Source organism: Periplaneta americana, chromosome 4 (assembly GCF_040183065.1).
Source record: "Periplaneta americana isolate PAMFEO1 chromosome 4, P.americana_PAMFEO1_priV1, whole genome shotgun sequence".
Classification (NCBI taxonomy): Eukaryota; Metazoa; Arthropoda; class Insecta; order Blattodea; family Blattidae; genus Periplaneta; species Periplaneta americana.
The window spans coordinates 119,424,931-119,446,402 of NC_091120.1; the positions used below are offsets into that span (position 1 = coordinate 119,424,931).

Here is a 21,472-nt window from a genome sequence, read left to right on the forward strand (position 1 = left end):
TCGACGGCAGATGACGTCACGGGAAGTGAGGGGGGGGAACCTCACGTGGCCAGTACCTTCTATTCTATTTTCCTTGGTTGAGACACTGCCATCGTGATCTAATACAGGCCGTAAGGCAGACCACGTGACTCGCTTAACAGCTGATCGCGAAAGGCGGTCTTTCAACCATATGAATTAGTTGCAGTGCATGAAGAATAACATATATTTCTCTGAAATGCAGTGTAATTGCGTCAGTAAAATTTTAAACAGTGATTGTGAGACGCTTGAGACACAATTTACTTGCAATTTAAGGTATAATATTATTTTTGGTGTGAAAATTACGTTGTTGCAGGCAAAGTTCGTATGTGTAATACCTGCCTTTATTTCGATTAAATATTGCGCCCTTATGTGGTTAAGTGAAATTTTGGTCTTATAAACAGTAGGCTAAATATGTGTAATAATATATACGTGAAAGTGAAACATTGACTGGCATGTAAAGTAAGTTGTGATTAGGCCTAAGTGCAGCGTTACCAATGTTACTCTTGTCTAATCCATTATTGTTAGTTTACCGTATTTGTCTTATTAAATTTAAATTATTGCTCCCTTTTTATTTGTGAATAACCTACATTATACGAGTAAATAATACGACGTTTGATAATATACACAATTTGAACTAAAAACGAGATACATATAGTATATTACAAAAAAATATACCCTATAGTTTCCATTACTGTTACAGTATCTAGAATTGTAATTAGTTGAAATAAAGCACTCATGCTTCATTACGAAATTCTTGCACATTCATTTATGCACGTTTCAACAATTTTCAGTTGCATCGCACGCATATTTTAATGTGTTGAAGTTATAGGTTATGTTTATTCTATCAGTACTTGCCTTATTTCCATATTCGCAATTATGCATTATAATTAAGCATAACGCTACGTATAACTCATAAATGCAATTTGTCTACACTTCAATTGTATTTATTCGTTTCATACGGTACTCCAGTCTGAAGTCTGATTAGTGTAATATGTTACTAGGGCTAAACTAGCGCTGAGGTAGTTCCCTTCGTATTCATACATCTTGCATATACAAATTAGTTCGGTTCGTTCAGGATTTTAATATGCCTTGCTTATAGGATCAAATGCATCTCCACAAAAAATAAATTCAACTGTTTTCAGTTCAGAAATTACCGGAACTATATCTCAGCGCTACTAAGTAATATAACGTATGTACATTTCATAGGAGGGACTGTGGTGAATTTTCTGTCTATAAGTAAGGACGGTAACCGTGTTCTGAAGTTTATCTTAAAAAATATATTCTTCTTTGTTAAATCTCAAAACCGTTTTCGTTCTCACCTTAAGCCTAAAATGTTGACGCAGATAGGTTATGTTAACATGGTAAATTCTCTTCACATAAAAATAACACAGTTTTATTTATTATTCCTGCCACATTATGCAACACATAAATGGAACTTATGCACATATTACATTGAATAAAAATTTAATTGTATTATTTATTTGTTCCCTACTATACTGGGTTGTAATGAATTGTATTTATCTAACCTACCAGATTAACACACAACTGTACATACACTAATTTCATAGGAGGGACTGTGGTAAATTTTGTACCTACAAGTAAGGAAGGTAGATGTGCTAAATTAAAATCACAATAAAAATAATTCTTCTTTATTAAATCTCAAAATAGCTTCCATTCCAAACTTAAAATGTTGATGCAACCAGGTTATGTTACCATGTAAAACTCCGTTCATATTAAAATAACACAGTTTTGTAATTATTTCTGCAACATATTATGCGATAAGAACTGTGAAGGGGTCTTATACACACATTACACTAAATAAAATTGAGCGCCGACACGCATTAAAGTAATATATTTCACTCAGCTCCGTATACTCAAATAGAAAAGCCCGACTCATCGAGTGACGTCACACAACCTGCATTACGGCCTGGTCTAGATCACGATGGCAGTGGTTGAGATCATTGGTTACGACCACGACCTATGCCCGTGTGCACCATTCTCGATCAAAATTTGACCAAAGTTAAGTCGGCACTTGACCGTCTTCAACGCCAATTTGCGGAGTATCAATCTCGATCAAAGTTAAACAAGCGAGTTGATGATGATCAAATTTGATCACGGGTGTGGGACTGATTATCTTGAATTGAACATGGTCAAGTCGAGAAAACCAAAATGGCGGCACGATTTGACGTACTTGATGGAATCGAAGATGAAATGATGTATCTTGAACACGCAAATCACTGCGGAAATAATAGAATTGGTGTTATTGTAGAAAGAGGAGATCCTTTCGAAGATCTGGGAGACAGAAAATTTGAAGAGAGATTTCGACTGAGTAAAGAAACAGTGTGGTGGTTAGTGGACCAAATGAACGATAGGTTAGAGTTCCCTACCAACAGAAATAATCCCGTTTCTCCTATGAACAGAGTTTTGGCAACTTTACGATCGTATGCCACAGGTGCTTTTAATATTGTTATCGGGGACACTGCTAATATACATCGAACAACAGTGCAGCGTATCACCAGTGAAGTGTCGGAAATCATTGCATCGTTCTTTCCACGCTTCATTGTTTTTCCAGCAAGGGCCGATTTACAAAATGTAATGGATGGATTTCATCAAATAGATGGATTTCCGGGTGTGATAGGAACAATAGATTGTACACATATTAGAATTCAATCTCCTGGGGGAGACAACGCAGAACACTTCCGTAATAGGAAAGGTTATTTCTCTTTGAATTGTCAGACAATCAGTGATCACAATCTATTGATAAGGGATATTGTGGCAAGATGGGCAGGATCTGTGCATGATAGCACCATATTTCGTAACTGTGCTCGTAGAGCACAATTTGAAAATGGTGAAATACCGCATGGGTATTTATTAGGAGATGGAGGTTATGCCTGCAAACCATATTTATTAACTCCACTATTAAATCCACTAACTCCAGCCGAACAGCGATATAATAGAGCACACATCAAAACAAGGAACACTGTAGAAAGGCAGTATGGTATATGGAAAAGAAGGTTTCCAATACTGTCAGTGGGTTTGAGATGTGGTCTGCAGAAAGCCATGACTGTAATAACTGCTACTGCAGTACTGCATAACATTGCCAGAAGCACCAGCAATGAAGAACCGCCTGAAGATCCACAGATGGTGCGACTACTAGAGGAGTTACGAGGTTTAAGAGGCCCTGACATTGATGATGATGAACCTGTTCCCCAAGGAGAGTTGATGCAGCGCAATGATGCTGTGCCTGGGAGAGCATTTCGTCAAGCTATAATTAACCAACATTTTCAATAAGGTAAGTCAGTCAGTAGCATCAATGTAATAACATTGAAATTTAATTTTTGCTTTTAATTATGAACATTAATTTTAACTTTATATTTAGCAATTTCTGAAACACTTATTTTTTAGACAAAGCGCTAGAGTCATTCTGTGTCAGTGCAACTAAAACATGTCACCCACTGATAGCGATTGTTATGATATTTGGTCATGAGTTTTATGTGTACCAGTACAGAAATCTGGCAGAATTTAGATTATTCCGTTGTTGCATGAGTGAGTTACAGCCCGTTGAAGTTCATGTGTTCTCACTCAGTAACTGATATTGATGAGTGCAGAGTGGAACAAATGTAGATATAAAAAGTAAAGAATGAACGCCAGAGCCTCGATTCTTCCTTTATTTTATTCAATATACATTGGAGAATTTCGCAATATGGCTTCTTGCTATCAGTATACTGGTAATTTAGTTACCTAAGTGTCAAATTACTTCAAAAATTTAGATATGTATAATATTATAAAGAACAATTTGCTGTATATTCAGAATTGTAGATTTTTTTTAAGTGTGCACCAGTCTTTACTAGGGAAGAAAATTGTTTTTTTAGAAATGAGAGGTTCTCGAGAAAAAAAAAAATACTTTGATAAAATCTAGAAATTAAGCCATATAAAGCATATGTAAAATTATAATTTTCAAACTCTGCTTTGCATTATATTTCTGAAAAGTTTGGGTAATTCACTTAAGCTATATATGGAATATTGATATAGGCCTACGAGTATTTTAGATAGTGTAAACTTGCTGTTGGCTTATTACTTTTTTTATTGTACAGGTATAATCTTTAATACTATAACAGTCTCAAAAGTCAATGTTGTTTGGTTGCTAATGCTCTGTGTATTGGAGTTCTTCCATTTGCATTCTTGCTTCCCAGTATTATGACAGATGTGTACTGTTAAATTTGTACAATTCTTGAGGTGTGTCATATCCATTATAGTATTTTCTTCTTTACAAAATAAATAATTAGGAGTAGGAAAAATATTTATTTTATATAGATAAGCAGCCAAACAATCATATCACATATATAATTGAAAAAGTGCGACGACAGCTTTCATTCATGGGCATTCTGGAATTAAATTGTTATTGTTTAATAAAATATTTCATTGCTTATTTATACTCTCATGTAGGCCTACTAATTTTTTGTGTATTTCTTGTTGGATGATTTTCTTAATTATTACTTTGGAAAATTGAAATGATAAACATGAATTTTTAATTTGTTGGATCATTGTGCCTTTTTTTAATTTTTGTTAAGAAATCTGCTATCTCATTAACAAGAATTCCACAGTGTGAAGGAATCCATTGCAAAACTATTTATTGTGAAGAGATAACTTAGTGTTTGATACTTTGGTGAATTTCAGTAATTCTTTTTGTTGCATAGGTGTTTGCATTAATGGCTTGTATAACTGATTTAGAATCGCTAAATATAACAGCTTTATTAAAGAGGTTACTGTGATAGAAAAGTTGTTTTTATGTAGAATTGACTGCCTCAAGTTCTCATCAAAGTGAGTTGAATTTTGACCTAGAAATATATAAAAGCAAAATAATTTATTATATATTCCAGCACCAGTCGTATTATTAAAGTTATTGCTGATTTTAGAACCATCGGTGTAGATGTGTACCCATTCAGTTTCTGGAATCTTGTGTTGATAGTGTTATATTGTAATTTGGATTTTTAATCTATTGACAGGATAAGATGGAAGTTGTAACCTTTCCATACTATATTTGTCTAATGGTAGGCTATATTGGGGGTTTTTTTTAGATATTTAACTTTCTGTATGAAACCTTGTTGGATCTCTAAGCTTGTACGAGTATCTGAGAAGGTTCTCCAGTAGTCTACGTTAGGTATTCTTTTCAGTCTTTCATATAAAATAAGGCTGCGTTGATTTCTGTGTGATTGTAATGGAGTGTTATCTGTAAAACCTTGTCATCAAGTCAATACATATGCTGCCTTTTGTTCAAATACTGATACCTGTCAAGGGTCTGTTAATGACAAATAAACAAACAAAAGAAGAGGAGAATTTCTGTTATGGAGAGAAGATATAGCAATATCAAGTCTTGTAACAAAGGCAACATGCTGTGATTACCATAAGAACAAATAATTATCTCTGGAGGTTTTCACTCATAGTGAGCAAGTGTAATTTGTTTAAAACACACAAAAAAACATATCTGGTTTGAAAGAGATATAGCCTACCTTGTTAATGCCAGGAAATTACAGAGGAAAGGACATAATGCTGCACTTGGCATAAAGATGTGTCCAAATTGCAGGAAAAATGATACTTACTTACTTACTGGCTTTTAAGGAACCCGGAGCTTCATTGCCGCCCTCACATAAGCCCGCCATTGGTCCCTATCCTGAGCAAAATTAATCCATTCTCTATCATCATATCCCACTTTGAAGGATTCGTATCAAGCTGTTTTTTTATGGTGATGGGTTGTTAGCTCTTCGCCCAACCCCCAAGCTGAGGACCACCCCTCATCGGCTGTCCACGACTGCTTATTCAATATATATATATATATATATATATATATATATATATATATATATATATATATATGCAGGAAAAATGATAAAAAAAATAATAGAAGTTTCTGAGGAAGCAAACAGTCCAGTCCTTTGGATGATCTTGTAGTCAAACTGTTATGGAAATTTTCTTTAAAGAGGGTATAAATGAAAGCCTTGTTAGTTTGGGTGTCTCAACATCCATGGCATCCCACAACACAGAACGGCATCTGTAGCCAAATATAAAATAGAACTTGCATCAACTTCTCTCAAAGCAAAACTAGGTAAATTTTATACGGGGGGGGGGGGGGGGGAGAATCCTTTACCCTGATTCGGCTTCACTACCTGAAGAGGAAACACTTAGAACTGAAATAAAGCAAAAGACAGAAGATTTTGATATACTTTTAGACCTAATAATGCAAAAAATTCAAACTGTAACTAGCAGGGAAAAATTTAGTTACTAACACTAGTTTCTTAAATTTGGTCAAAAAAGAAAGAGAGTGAAGCAATGAAGAAAACTTGTGAAAGAGAAAGGGAGACTTTATCTTTGAAACATGAAAAGAGGAAAGAAGCTAGCAGATGAAACCGTGAAAATGGTAACTGGCTTTTATAATAATCTGAATTTACCAGAATATTGTCAGGCATCAGAGACAAAGCATTTAAAAAAATGTACATGAACAGAAATGCCTTATACTTTGCAATCTGCAAGAACTATACTCTACTTTTAAAGCAAAACCCTCTTCCACAATAGTTTGTTTTTCAACATTTTGCCAATTTATTAAGACCAAAACACTGTGTCAGCAGGATCACCAGGAACACAATTCCGTGTGTATGTAAAATACACAAAAATATCCAGCTCCTATTGACCAGTACAGAACTAAAAAGCAGCAGTAAAAAAGGAGAAGCGTATCTGAAAATGTTAGTCCTTTTTTATATTTTTCTAGAAAGGGGGTCCATAGCTTTCACCATATTTTCAAAGGGGCCTCTTTTTCCAAAAAAAGATTAAAAACAACTGTCCTAGTGGAACTGACAATATTTTATCACTTTATTTCAATATCTTTTTTTCAAATTAGAGTGTTGTATTTATAATATATTTACATTATGTGCACAACTAAATGTTATCATTATGATTTTGCTTTAAGCATTTTCTTGTTTATATTTTTTTCCGTTTTTTTTTTCAGTAACCAGGGAAATGTCTGGAATAATGCTTTACTTCCCTATAACTTACTTCACTGATGACAGTCTTTTTAAATTTTATATTACTTGCATACGCTCATCTCGAACAGTAGAGCGTTCGCGTGCTAAGCGAAGGGTCCCGGGATCGATACCCGGCCCCAGAACAATTTTTCCTTGAGATTATTCAAACCTGCTTTACAGGGAGCTACTACCTGAAAGCCAGATTTGCATGATTTGCATAGTATCATATGTTTGAGCATGCCTGATGTTGTAATGTGGCTCAATGTTATATTCTGTCCCTATAACAGAGTGCCCACATAGTAAGTGTTTGGCAAGTTTGTCAGTTTGAACAAAAAGAGTCACTTTAAATGTAGTGCTGGTACTTTTCTGTTCTCTTTGTAAATAGCTTCCTTACTGTAGCATAAAATACTTCGATCTTCAGTAATTTCATCCCTATTTAATTATGCTATGTTTAATTTGTACTTCAGTAACTAATTCTTTCTTTGGTCTTAACTTCTATAATAAATTGTCCAGTCTTTATTATACAAGTAATGTTTAGTACTTTGATTTTATTGTAATTGTAAATTTAATATTAAATTATATTTTTGATATTGTAGTTGTAATCCCCTGGTAGAGGGAAAGAGAAGGCTACGGCCTTATCTCTCTCTACCAGGTTAAATAAATATTGTATCAATAGGTCTATCCATGATACAAACCGCAAGCAACCTTACTGCTAGGTTACAATAGGTCTGAGTGCGCGACACTGTCTGTTTGCATGTACAGAAGTTTCCAGCACCCGCCCATCTTCTGCACTGGGCGATGTGCCCACCATGAGTACGTCTGATCTACAACTTCTGTAGGGAAACACTTAAAGAAATTGAAATTTTTCTTTGTACCATAAAAGACATCATGAACTCGTGTCCAACTGAATAAACGATTTCAGCAAGCTTTTATAATTTCTGGTACTCACAGTCTACATCAATTTGTGTCCTTGTCAATAAATGAAATTGGTGCGAAAAGGTTAGTGCTGATGAACATTACAGCATCAGCTCACAATGGAAGTGCAATAATTACAGTTGGAGTGCAAACTCCAACGTGGCTTGTGTATATGATTCATACTGGTGCAAAAGATTTGCAGAAGCAGTAAATACTGATGAAAGGGATATAACTGTTAAATGTATGCGTCCACATGGCCCAGCATTATCATATTATAGGTCTCAAAGTGATACCTGTGAGGTTGCTTTTGAGCATTACACTGTGTGAAGGCAGTATGCACACAGCAACAGGAAGAACATAACAAATGAACCCATTAATTCCAAATGACAGGAATATTAAGGAAATAAAATGTCAAACATTTGTGTGAAAATTATATTACTAAACTTGGACCCGGGGTACAATTATAAATGTCTATTTTTGTTTGTATCAGATATGTAGTGGTTCTAAAAGCTATGTTGCTCCACATTTAGACTTTATTATGATGTATCATGTACAACCTTAGACACAAAAAATGATGGGCCGCCATACAAAGTCCCCTTCGGAAGACTTCAATTGATTCAATGAGAGCTTAGGTTAACACATGAAGAAATTTCTTATGCATGACTCCGCTCTTTTTCTTCTTTGTTTTGTTAGTTGCTTTTATTTGTCTGTTTATAGGTGTTATGAAGATATATGTGTTATAAGGAAGATATATTCAAATAATAAATTAAGTGCAAAATAAATATCCTTTCCCTAGTCGTGTAAACCAAGTGCTGTCCAAAATGGACTTAGACAAATTCACACTACAGGAGATCTGTCATTTTTTGTGTCTAAGGCTGTAAGTATATACAGTTAAAATACGCGCGCACACACACACACACACACACATATATATATATTTTACAAATAGCAGCGCATAAACTGAATAAAGTTATACAAGCTTATGAAATGGCAATTTCTACCATAAAAAACAAAAATGATGACATTCATAGGCCAAGAACCAGTAAGAAGTGAAATAGTTACTAATAATAAAATCACTGAGCAAACAAAGTCATTTAACTATTTAGGATGTTTACTGTCTCATGAGAATGAAAAAAATTACATCTCAAAGTTCCTAAAAATAACAGGACTCAAATAATATTTTTTAACCTACAAAATTTTCAAGGAGTACCTACTAGAGTAAAATTTGTAACAATTTGGCACTTCCAATGTTAATGTATGGCAGTGACATATGGACTCTAGAAACATCTGATAAATCAAGAATTAGAGCGGCTGAAATGAAGTTCATGAGAAAAACTGCGCAGTATAGCTATTTTGTTAGATCACAAGGCTAATAAACAAATTTTAAATTACCAGTAACTGAAAGTTACATCAGTGCTGGATTAAATACAAAAATAACTGGTTTGAACACATCCAATGGATGCCACGACATTGTCTCCCAAGAATAATGAAAAATTTCCAACCTTGGGGAACAAGACATTAGGAACGACCATTGAAACAACTACTGATAACTGATACTGAAACGGAATAACCATTTGGCCCAAATCCATGGAAAGTGTTATAATGTGTGTGTGCGTGTGTGTAAAAGAAAGCAAACAATTATAATTTCATATCAATAGTAATTTCAAAATCTTCAATAACAAACAAACAATTACATACAAGAATCAAGTACAGTTATTCCATTTTTGCAGCAATTTTTGTTTCTGGAGTACCTTATAAACCGTGTTTGTGACATATATGCAATTTTTATATTTTCATGAAGCTATAACAAAGAAATGGTGCTACAGGTAAAACAAATATTTTGGTTATGTTCACATCTCAGGTAAGCAAACATGTTCACCTAATACGAAGATGATCTGAGATGGTGGGTGACATTTTGAAAGAATATTGGTTGAAATGACACGGAATGACCCAGTTGAAAACGGGAAGAGACAGTGGTAGGCATTTCAATTAACAGAATTTTTTTTTTTTTCCAGTATTTTAGTTTCTGTCATAACACTGAAATTTTTAAGTTTTTTATCCTAATTTCTTTTAGATGTTCTTCCTCCATCATTCGTAATTGATTTTCCAGTACACTTATTCTTTTTTTAAAGGTGTCAGCTACAGCATCACATGAAGGTTTTGGTTTTTGAGGCATCCGACGACGATTCCATTGGTACTGCTTGGAGCTGGCTGGGGTCTTGGAGTGTGCCACTTCCTTTTCTTGGAAGATATTAGGCGATACCATATCGACTGGTGTCTGTACATTTACTCTCTGTGTGATGTCCTGTATTACAGTAGCTGATACATAGGGTCAATGTTTGTGGTTTTAATGTTCTTTTTTCCTCCGCCAGTCTTATATGTCTCTACTTTCTCATCTGCAAGGTCTTTGCGTAGACGTCTTTTTAAATTCTCATAGCATACTTTTAGATTTTGTGTAGATCTTTTTGTTACACCTAAAACATAAAGAAACATAAATATGTAAAAACCATGTTAATAATTATGCTGCTATATAGAAAATGTGGGTTAAATGTATTCACAGTCTCTATTAATGTATAATTTTCAACCATAAGTACAATATACTTCAAACTTTGTAGGGGACCCTGCATAAGCTTATTTAATTTTAGAAAGAAAGGAACTTGTGTAATTTTATTTTACTTATCACAGCTTCCAATAACTCCACATTATATTACATATTCATTATTTACAACGAGGTCAGTACTGGATTTCGTAACTTTTTTTTTTCTGCAAAACCTCGATTTAATTGCCGTTTTACAAAAAGAATGTGAAATTTTTTTTGGAAATATACTCTCACTGTACAGCAAGCCTGGCTTGTCACTTTAGTTTAGGTTTGCTCAGCTTAACTTAGGTTTGGTGTATTTTATTAACAGTTTTGCCAAGTGTCAGGTTTTAAAACTGACCAGCATTTTCTAAAGTTTGTCAGCTTGTCAGTTCATATCTGTTGTCAGCTTTTGTCACAATTGCTGTGCCAATGTCTATTTTGTATTAATCGGTTTATTTAAGTTTTCAATACACATTTTTATAGAAACGACAAAATGAAACTCAGAACTCTCTCTTCCATTGCATGTTGCAAATTAAACTATGTTGGAAAGTGCCCTGAACAAGTGTTTGACAAAAAATATTCTAATAAAGTCAGATGTACCACACTGAAGAGTATAATAAAAATAATTCATAGCAATCTGGCTGTATTTGTTGTGTGTTTTACATTTCAAATGCTGAATAGTTTGTTATTGTATGCATGGTAATGTATTTACTTATTTTATCTTATGAAAATAATAATTAATGGTGTCAGCTTATTTTTGTTGTTTTTAACATGAATTTCAGCTTTTTCAGAATTTTAACTCGGCAACTCTGTATTAATAAAAAAAAAAGAGAAAATTGTTAAAAAAATATGTTTTTTTGTGTGTTTTTGTGAAGTAAAAAGTAGTTCAAAATAGTTTAATACTGACCTCACTGTAAATAGGCTATTTACCTATTACATATTATGTTCTATTGATGTAAATTATTTAATTTATCAGATAACTGCCATGTTCATTTGTATTAATGTAGACCGCTGGAATTTTTTAAAATTATAATACTACTTGATTATGATATTGAACACTGATATAAATTGCAATAAATTTATTTTATTCACTTCTGTCTAATCTTCAATTTCATTTAATCACTCCTTACACTACCCAACAGTTTTCACAGGGAGGTCTAATAATATATCGATGGCTAAAAAGTGATATGTCTCTGCAAGTTTGCAGATGAATAATAAAAATATATGTATTTTTTTTGTAAAAATAGACTAATATTTTATATATGTTTCTGGGGACTTTACTTGAGGACAAAATATTATTTAGGCCTAACTGTCCAATTTAATAATAAAGTAGTTATTATATGCTGGTAATAATATAGTAAAACTAAATGACCATTTTGTGGAATGCGAGATTATCACTTATTAGCTATAGATTTGCAGTTTCAAACTATTAGGACCTACATGACGTTTTGGACAATAAGGCTATTGACGCTTGAATTAAGAGAAATTACACGGATACCTTCCTTTCCCTCTTACTCCAAAATTCCAACCTTGTGAACACAAAATAAATGGATAAATTTCAGAACAAGGATACTTTCCTTTCCCTCTTACTCCAAAATTCCAATCTCATGCACACAAAATAAATTGGCACTAAAAACTTCCTTTTCGTATGCATGATGATGCGTATTCGACATACACAGATGAATTGCCTTTTTTTTTTTTTTTTTTTTTTTTTTGTTAGTGAGGTATCCGTATACTGAAATTTTCCCAAATAAATTATTGGCTCTGCAATGTCTCTTCGTAAGCAAGATGATGAGAATTCGACAAATACATACAAATCTGCTCTTTTTAGTAGCCTATTTCAAGATAATTGTCAGTGAGGTATCCGTATACTAAAATTTTCCCAATTATTATCAAAAGTATGAAATAACCACTGTATAAATTATGTGGAATTATGTAAACACGTATAACTCACCTGGAACAGCGTTGAATTGTGAGGTTAAATCCAACCAGGTAGCCTGCTTTTCTCTTAGAGAACTTCCGTCAGTACTTTTATTTTCTAATATAGATGCCGAATTGCCGACGAGTTCTAAAAGAATTCCCACTTCGAACTGTGAGAAGTTCGGTGCTCTTTTCTTTTTTTCTTCCATGAAACTTGTTTTGAAACCTGTGACGATGTTTGAAACAGTCCGACAAGGCGACAAACAAAAACGAAGCGATAATTGACAGAGTGCGTTCGTTCGCTGTTTTATACGCGGTTACCTAGCGCTCAGATGATTCTTCTCAAGCGAGCGTACCGTCAGCTGACGGTAATGAGTTGATCGAGGGAAAATGTCGGTGCACCGCATCTGTAACTTGATCATTGTCAAGAATTGACCATGTTTCCGTGATTGCTGATAAACGGGCTAGATGATCGAGAATGGTGCACACGGCCACTACTGTTCATTTTTACAACTGTTCCGAGACCGGAACAGTTCCAAAATAACTGTTGTGTTATTTTTATCCGTCTCTGTTGGCGACACTGGTAAGTTGGTAATGAAATTCCCGGTCCCGCCATTCCCGCCAATGTCTGAGGGTTGTGTCATAGTCTGGTATAATGTTAGCACAAATGTGAAACGTTGGGGAATAAGTATGGAGAAATAACGTTTTGAACATTTTGTAAGTTGCTTCGGAAGAATTTTACACATTTTGTTCCTTCTTGTTGTTTTTCGTTGCGTTTGATTTGTTCATAACTGCAGATATAAACATGTTTAATAATTGGAGCAATACCCGAGCAGCGTTGGAAGATCTTAAAGAGGTTTTGGTGTGCAATATCTGGTAAGCTAGTTCCTTGTGTTTGTTAGATTTGAGGAACCTAGTAGTATTAATTTCCAGGTAATTATTTACTTTAGTGATACCGTACTTGTCTTTTGTTTATAGAAGTAATTGAAAGTGTGGTTGGGAGGTTTCACGGCAAACATAATCTAAACTGATCTTACTTAAAGGAGTAGTCCGCGATAAAATTAAGTTGGCTTTAATCAAACGCGTTTTTCAACCTAAGTAGAATGTAATTTACCGCATGTCAATGCGAGGCATGGTTCTTGAGTTACTGACTCCGCACAAATACTTATGACGTCACACCCACTGAACTGGTGTGATTGCGTAGTAGGCCGAGAACATCCCGAGTGCAGCGCTTTGTATTAAATAATCTTCTCGCGCCGTAATACACGTGAACAGAATTTCGGACTTAGTTGTGATTGAGTGAAGTTATATTTTGCTTTTCATTTAATCATGAAACAGCACATACCAACGTTGTGGTTTTATGTAGGGCTATTTTCTTTTATATGAACGACTTTGAACTACAGTAGACTAAACAGAAAAAAATATATCGTAATACAGTTTAAAATGCCGTGGTGTTGTGATTGTTCGTGTTCAGAGGGAAGAACAAAAGCAGAACATGGGGAAGGGGTATCATTTCATGTATTTCCGAGCAAAGAAAAGTCACCGCAAATATTTAAAACATGGGCGAAGAAAATCAACAGAAAAGATTTTACACCATCGAAAACTGCTGTTGTGTGTTCTAATCATTTCCATGAAATTAATTTTGAAGAATCGTGTCTATTAAAAAGACGTTTAATGAAAGACAATAGAACTTATATGAAAATTAAGAAAACTGCTGTCCCTTATTTTTGAAAGGAGAATCTCCCCAAGATAGTTCTAATACTAAGCGCTCCTCTGCTTATAAATGAAAAAAGCACGTCGAAGAAGTAATAGCAAGTTGCAGTGATGCACCTATAGGTGAAAATATTGACGTATGTGTAGTTCTCGATGAGGCTGAAAATTCACAGAAACCTAATATAAACAAAGCTGTGCAGTGTGAGATAGGGTGCGAGACGCTAAGAAATGTGTGTGGTGAATCAGATATGAGTGAGCCATAAACTGACTTAGACAGATCTTTTCAAATAGAAGAAGAAACTTCAAATTCTAATTCATCAGGTATAAGGTACAAATTGTTTGAAAATTTTTCAAAAACTTTACAACTATATTTCATCGGCAAGACAACATTTTATAAAATAATTTCAAAATTCGTAGAACCAACAGTAGGTGTAGTTATTTTCACATTCATGAACAACTTATCAATTCCCTAAAAGATAAAAACGTGCGAATCGCGGTGATGACCAATTTGACTCACCTGGTTACAGTGCAAAATATGTGACTTACAGTGTAATGGACCTCGATTCAGATAATCTTATAGACTTCATAGTTCTCCAAAAGGGCCTAATAGTAGGCAATCTTGAAAAAGCAGCATGCGAAAAAGTTCTAGATCGCCTAAAACAAAAAAATGAACATTACCCTCTCTCTGTCGGACCACAATAGAGGAATTAGGAAATTCATGAGGACCAAATACGAATGGTGGATCATCAATTTGACATTTGGCACATTGCAAAAAGCTTATCTAAAAACCTTAAAGCCGCAGCAAAAAACATTTGAGAAAATACAAATGTGGAAAGACAGCATCATAAATCACTCATGGTGGTTATGTGCTACATGTGAAGGTGATTCTGACGACTTAGAAGACAGATTCATTTCTGTATTAAATCATGTTTGTAATATACACGAACAGAGACATATAAAAAAATGTGCACACATTCACCCATACAATAGCGAGAGGGAATGGATCGAACCTGGACCCAACGATTACAATGCTCTGAAAAATGTTGTATGCAACCCTCCCTTTAAAAGACTTAAAGGAGACTAATCAGTTTTGTCACATCAGCAAACTTGAATCATATCATAACGAGAGATTAGTTTACATTCCTAAGAGAAAACACTTTCCATATGATGGAATAGTAACAAGAACTGTGATTGCGATAGTGGGCCATAATTACAACGTGAAAAGAGATGTAACTGGCTCCAGACTCCAGTACCCTAAAGCCACTAAACGATGGGTGGAAAAGAAAACATACAGCAGGAAGGAAAACGCGTGGAGAGAAGATATACAGAGAATTTGTTGGAAGTAGCTCGTGGTTATCCACTACTGCAATTCGATGATGAACATGTTTTAGAGTTCTCTCAAACATAGCCCCGATGCCTAAACCGTGTGACTCAACAACTATGGTACAATAGAATAATATAAACCATGTACTAATTTATTGCTGACGTGAGATAAACCCGTATCTGTAGTACCTTCATAACGAATATTTCATGTCTCACATACATTCACTCACTCAGTGAAGACGTTGACTTAGGTTATAATTGATCAAAATATTAAACCTTTTCAGTTTGAACCTTTATGAGACCCAAGTCGTTCTAATCACAGAATGGAACAGAATGCATTGTACACGGGATTTAAAGTGGGATAGAGTTTGGGTAAGTTATTTTTATTATTATTATTATTATCATCATTATTATTATTACAGTATATGCATGTGATAGGTAGGTCCTAAGTGAGTTAATAATAACTGACTGTAACATGAATTTGTATTTACTTGGTCTACACTATATGTCAAACGGAACTACAATGCAGTCTTATGAAGCGATCAGTGGTTATGACGTCAGAGCTTGCAGTAAGACCTTTAATATTTCACAAACTAAAAGGCGTAGAGAGATGAGACAAACGCCGTTAATCTAAGGATTACTTAGGTAAACATCCTATAATATAATCAAAATTTCGAATTTTATCGCGGACTGCTCCTTTAATTTAACTTCCTGAGAGTAGGGGTATTCTAAAGTATTGCTGGATGGAAATCACACAGGAAGAAGTAGTGTTTGTCCGCAAGTAGAGAAATAAGGTAGTTTCCTAGTACCCGCTACTTGTCACATAAGTCGTTTTTGTGTTTGCATAGTGGTTCCTTTCTGAAAAGAATTTTAATAGTTTGTTACTAGATATAATTTTAGTCAGTTTGTAATATATTTTTCGTCCAAGGAAAATGCACATCTCGGGAAAATTTCAGTATACGGATTCCTCACTGACAATTATATCCTAAAAAACTAAAAAAGCAGATTCGTTTGTGTTAGTCGAATGCACATCATCATGCTTACGAAAAGGCACTTTTCAGTGCCAATAATTTATTTTGTGTGCACACTTATGAATGTACAACAATGGCTGACTTAACGGCTTATGTAACGAGTACCGGTTACTAGGAAACTTTCAGAAATAGATGCGAACGGTATCGCTAAAGTAAATAATTACGCATTTGCTTTCAATATTAGTTGTGTATTTAGAAGCATTTCGTGTTTTTTTTCTTAGATATAACATTCAAATTATTTTGATGTACTGAAGTACAAGTGATATTTCCGTGCAGGAATTCTGCATTACCACATGTTGAAGGATGGATGGAGCGGAGAAAAATTCTCTCTGGCACTGGGACTCGAACCCGGGTTTTCAGCTTTGCTTTGTGTGCTGACGCTGTATCCACAAAGCCACACCAGATTCCAGTTCTGATGCCGGATTGAATCCTTTCAGTTTAAGTTCCTCCTCTTAGTTTCCCTTTAATTGCCAATCCTCATGCACTGTGTCACAGACGTGTGACAGTGGCACAATGTCCAACACACTAATGTGCACAGGTGCATTCATTACGAGTGATTAAGTGGCCGGGATCTGACTGAATGAGCGCTGTCTTAAATCACAAAGTGATTATTTACACATATCTTATTACTGTGATGTACCGATCTGGAAAAGCATTGCCAAGCAATTCTCGTGAAATGAGTGCACATTATTCACATCAATTCAGGTTGTGATAATGAGATGAACAAAATTTTCTATCATGTGCACGTACCACACTGAATTCATTGTTTCACGAAGAATTTACGGACCAAGAAGAATATCATCTCCAATACCACACCACACAGTCACTGAAGGACGAAACTGCAATTGAAAGAGATAATGTATGCCTGAACACCGCGTGATTTGGACACTTTGGAAGCAGTGATTAGGGAGAAGTGTGCGCGCTTGCCAAGAGATATGTTACAACAGGCTGTCAGGGACATTGGACCCTGGCTGCAACGGTATGTCACGAATGCTGGTGCCTCCTTGAAATATGAAATGGCAAGGTCCATAGTACATTATACAATTGAAAGCATTTGTGTAACTTCATTAATGATAGATCTATAGTGTAAAGAAAATAGAGACATATTTATTGTGGATCACTTTGTATATTGTTTAGCAGGCAAGAGCTGATGTGATGAAGTGGGAAACATTCAGAACGCGGATACTACCCTTCCCCCCTATATCCCAATCACACCTACCTTGTATGTATCCAGCAACTTTCCATTCAGACTCCTCCGTCTCTCGCGTTCTCAAATCTCATATTATAGGATAACTTTCAGAATGTGGCTACTACCCTTACCCTCTACCCCCACCACACCTACCATGTATCCAGCAATTTTCCATCACAGTCTAGTACATACAGTCACGAAGCTCCATACATAGGGAATATGCATCCAATGACAGTTGAACTTTAGTTGCTAGCCAGTAGGATTGCTACTACCGCATAGTCTACTGTTCCTAGTACTCTCAGTTGCTAACAGTTTGGAGCATTGTATTGTGAGAAATGCAAAAAATCACCTTAAGCTTCGTGACTGTATGTACTAGACTGTGTTTCTATTCAGACTCTTCCTTCACTTGCATTCTCTCACCTCATCTCGCTCCACACGAGACTTTAACATTGTGGCAAAATTTCATTATGATGGTGAGAGGCACATGATGAACAAAGCGGGGTATCGGTGCTGCCGATGATGACCTGTTGTGTAGCACATGATTAACAAAGTGGGATGTCGGAGCTGCAAGCCCCGATGATGACCCGATGTTTAGCACTTGAACAAAGTGGGGTATTGGGGCTTGCGATGCGGGGTATTCGGGCGGCAAGCTCTGATAACGACATCCACAATAACACAAGCTCTGCTCTTTTCTGATTAATGGTAAGCACAGGAAAGTACCTTCTGGTAAGCTACTGATTCTTGCTAACAGTGAAGTGATTAACAAGTCTCCTCGCTTGGGTTCTGCTTAGAAATGGTATCAACTTACCAATATCACTACCAAAGCTGTGGACTGCGAAAATGTTGCGAACAACTCCATATCACTCCTTCAGCAATGCAGAATCACTCTCACACCTGAGTCATCACACATCAAATCGCACAAAATTATACAAATTTTGACCTTCATATTTCTGATTGCGTTTATATTTTTTTTTTTACCAACTCTATGGGTCTAATAAAGCGACAAGTGTATTTTTATTTCCTCCTAAGTCCACATGTTTTTAAAATATTGCATGTTAAAATTCGTTAAAAATGTCGCACAATGCAACATTTAAAGCCTCATGTTTCCAGGATATTGATGTTAAACATTTTTTGGAAAATGCATTTAAAACCTTAAAGTACTGTCTTTTGTTAAATATTTACTAACTAATTTTAATATAATTGTTACAAATATTTTTTTATGATCAATTTTTAAAAGTTAGATGTCAATGTGAAATAGCCGTATTAAAAATCTAAAAAAAAATGCCTACTAGGTGCACTGAAGTATTCTTAATAATTCCAGAAAAAATCACAATGGGATCTCCAATAGTTTAATGGAAATTTAATTACTTATGACACAATGTGTAGCGGTCGGTGCAGCAGCAGTGGACAGGAAGCGTTGAAGCGCCTGGGAGGTTTATCGGCACTGGATGATCGACTGAACATTGCAACATTACACCCAGTACGGATCAAGTCACTCGAGGAAACACTGCTAATTTACTTATTATGATATCTTCAAATATTTGTACATTATGCTTTTTAAACGTTTGTTTTCATTCACACTACACTTTAAATTTTCATTCGCCCACCTTCTTTCTTGAAAGAAAATTGTTTTACTAAATCTTTAGTTTTTGGCAACGGAATGAAAGAATGTAATTTTAATGTACCAGTTATTGGTTTTAGATTATGGTATCTTGCTGCAAATTTTCAATGTGGTTTTTGTGCTTATTCAATGGACAAAATATAAATGACACTTTAGAAATGTTTTTTGTGACCAATCAAACAGTTTTTTTTTTTGTTGGTGTTGTTATAGGATCTTGTATAGGCTGCTCTTGTGGCAAGTCTTTTAACAGTTCCTCCAATGCCACCACATGGACCTTTACCATGCGACGTTGCAAAGAAGTGTCATTCAGCACTAATTACATAATCGTCTTCATGTAAGCAATTATTTTTAAAATTCTTTTTGTTTTTGTATTGTTAACTTGATCCATCGGAAAAGTAAATGGTTTTTTTCATATAGTTGAATTCTTGCTTTAAGAAATTGATTGCTTCGGATTGAAAAAAGTGAAAGGAATCGGTGTCATGTTTCATGCTTTCTGAGATGACAACAATACTTTTGTGACGAATTTCTGTGTCTACTTTGAAATATACTATGAAAGGATGTATTGTGTCTTGGCATTTGTTCCAATGCACACCTTGTACTGAATCTTGTATTACAAATGAATAATTTTCAGAAAAGTCTGCAATAACTATGTATTTTTCAGGTTGTACATTTTCTTTGCATTCCGTCAAAAATAAAATATGGCTGACTTTTGAATGGATGGCGATGCATCTTCTACGTGAAAAACTTCACTTGCTAGGGAGCCTTTTACTTTTTTAAACTTTTCATGGGGGGTATCGTTTTCGTTGTAGTTTTCTTTTCTTGATAGGGGATTCTATTGACATCAAACTCTTGTTCAATTCCTCAATATTGATGATTTCTAGCACTGTATCCATAGAACTGCTAGAAGAAGAACTGGGATATCACTCTCTCTGTCTGCACTTTCATTTGATTCATGTTTACTAATATCACAAGAACTACCAGCTTCACATATACAGTAGCATGCAAATTAATCCGAACACGACATATTTTTACATTTTCTGTCATTGTTGGCCTCACAGTTGCTCATACCGCTTTAATTGACATCTGTAGTACGTGTAATTCCATTGTTGAAGGTCTGTCGTTATTATTTTTTTTATAATATGTGACATTTTGCCTGTCGTTTTGTACTTATAAGCATTTCAGTTGTGTTGAAGACTTAATACTGCAATCCTATGTACATTCTGTTGTCTTCACAAATGGATACAACTCCACGAAAACGGTCTAAAATTATAACATTAGCAGAGCATTCTTCTATGACACAGAGGCAAATTGCTGCAGAATGTCACATTGGTTTGGCTACTGTTAATTCGATCATAAAACGATACAGGGAGACTGGATACATCACACCCGAGAAAAAAGGAAACTGTCGCCGGAAAAGGAAGACTTCACCTGCAGATGATCGTTTAATTGTCAGGAAAAGTAAATTAAATCCTAGACTAACTGCTGTCGACTTAACCCACGAGTTAATGGCTACCACTGGGGCGAATATTCACGTCACAGTGCGGCGTACGCTTTTGGAAGCTGGACGAAGGGCTCGTAAGCCTATTAAGCAACTACTAACCCCTGTTATGTGCAAAAAACGCTTAATGTGGGTAAAATTACATCAACACTGGACAGTGAATGACTGGAAGAATGTACTTTTTTCCGATGAGTCTCATTTCGAGGTCCACGGCCACCGTGTTTCTTACATATGGAAAGGATCCGAAAAAGTAACAGCAGCTCATCTCCAACAAGCACCAAAATACCCCCCTAAAGTAATGTTTTGGGATTGTTTTACACATGAAGGGCCTGGAGCATTAATACCTATCAAGGGAATGATGAATTCTGACAAATATATTCACTTATTGGAAACCAGAATCGTACCTCAGCTGCAAAAATCATTTCCGGATGGCAGAGGTGTGTTCCAACAAGACCTGGCACCATGCCATACGTCTCGAAAAACTACAGAATTCTTCAACAAGAAGAATATTCAGGTACTCCCCTGGCCAGGCAACTCAACCGACATCAACCCCATTGAGAACTTGTGGTCAATTTGCAAAAGAAGAATGCAAAAAATGGATTGTTCTACAAAGGAGATGATGATTTCTGCCCTCGTTGGTGTATGGT

General features: G+C 35.2%; 2 protein-coding genes across 6 annotated transcripts in view; both read left to right on the forward strand.

Moving 5' to 3' along the window:
* Nucleotides 1-1,984: 1,984 nt before the first annotated feature.
* LOC138698150 (putative nuclease HARBI1) lies at nt 1,985-11,470 on the forward strand. Its single transcript, XM_069823889.1, has 2 exons — nt 1,985-3,310; nt 10,082-11,470. Exon 1 carries the CDS (start codon nt 2,188-2,190, stop codon nt 3,307-3,309), a length of 1,122 nt encoding a protein of 373 aa, XP_069679990.1. The 5' UTR covers nt 1,985-2,187; the 3' UTR covers nt 3,310; nt 10,082-11,470.
* Nucleotides 11,471-13,056: 1,586 nt separating this feature from the next.
* Nucleotides 13,057-21,472, forward strand: part of LOC138698151 (BRCA1-associated RING domain protein 1-like) — a 188,845-nt gene continuing 180,429 nt past the window's right edge. The window contains exon 1 of one of the 5 annotated variants that reach the window (XM_069823893.1): nt 13,057-13,167. Coding sequence is in view for 3 of the 5 variants with exons in the window: in XM_069823892.1 (XP_069679993.1) it covers nt 19,411-19,661 (251 nt within the window). In the remaining 2 variants the exon portion in view is untranslated. Of the gene's footprint in view, nt 13,327-15,839; nt 15,859-19,394; nt 19,662-21,472 lie in introns of those variants that run through there. The other 4 variants (XM_069823891.1, XM_069823894.1, XM_069823892.1 and 1 more) reach the window with 4 other exon arrangements.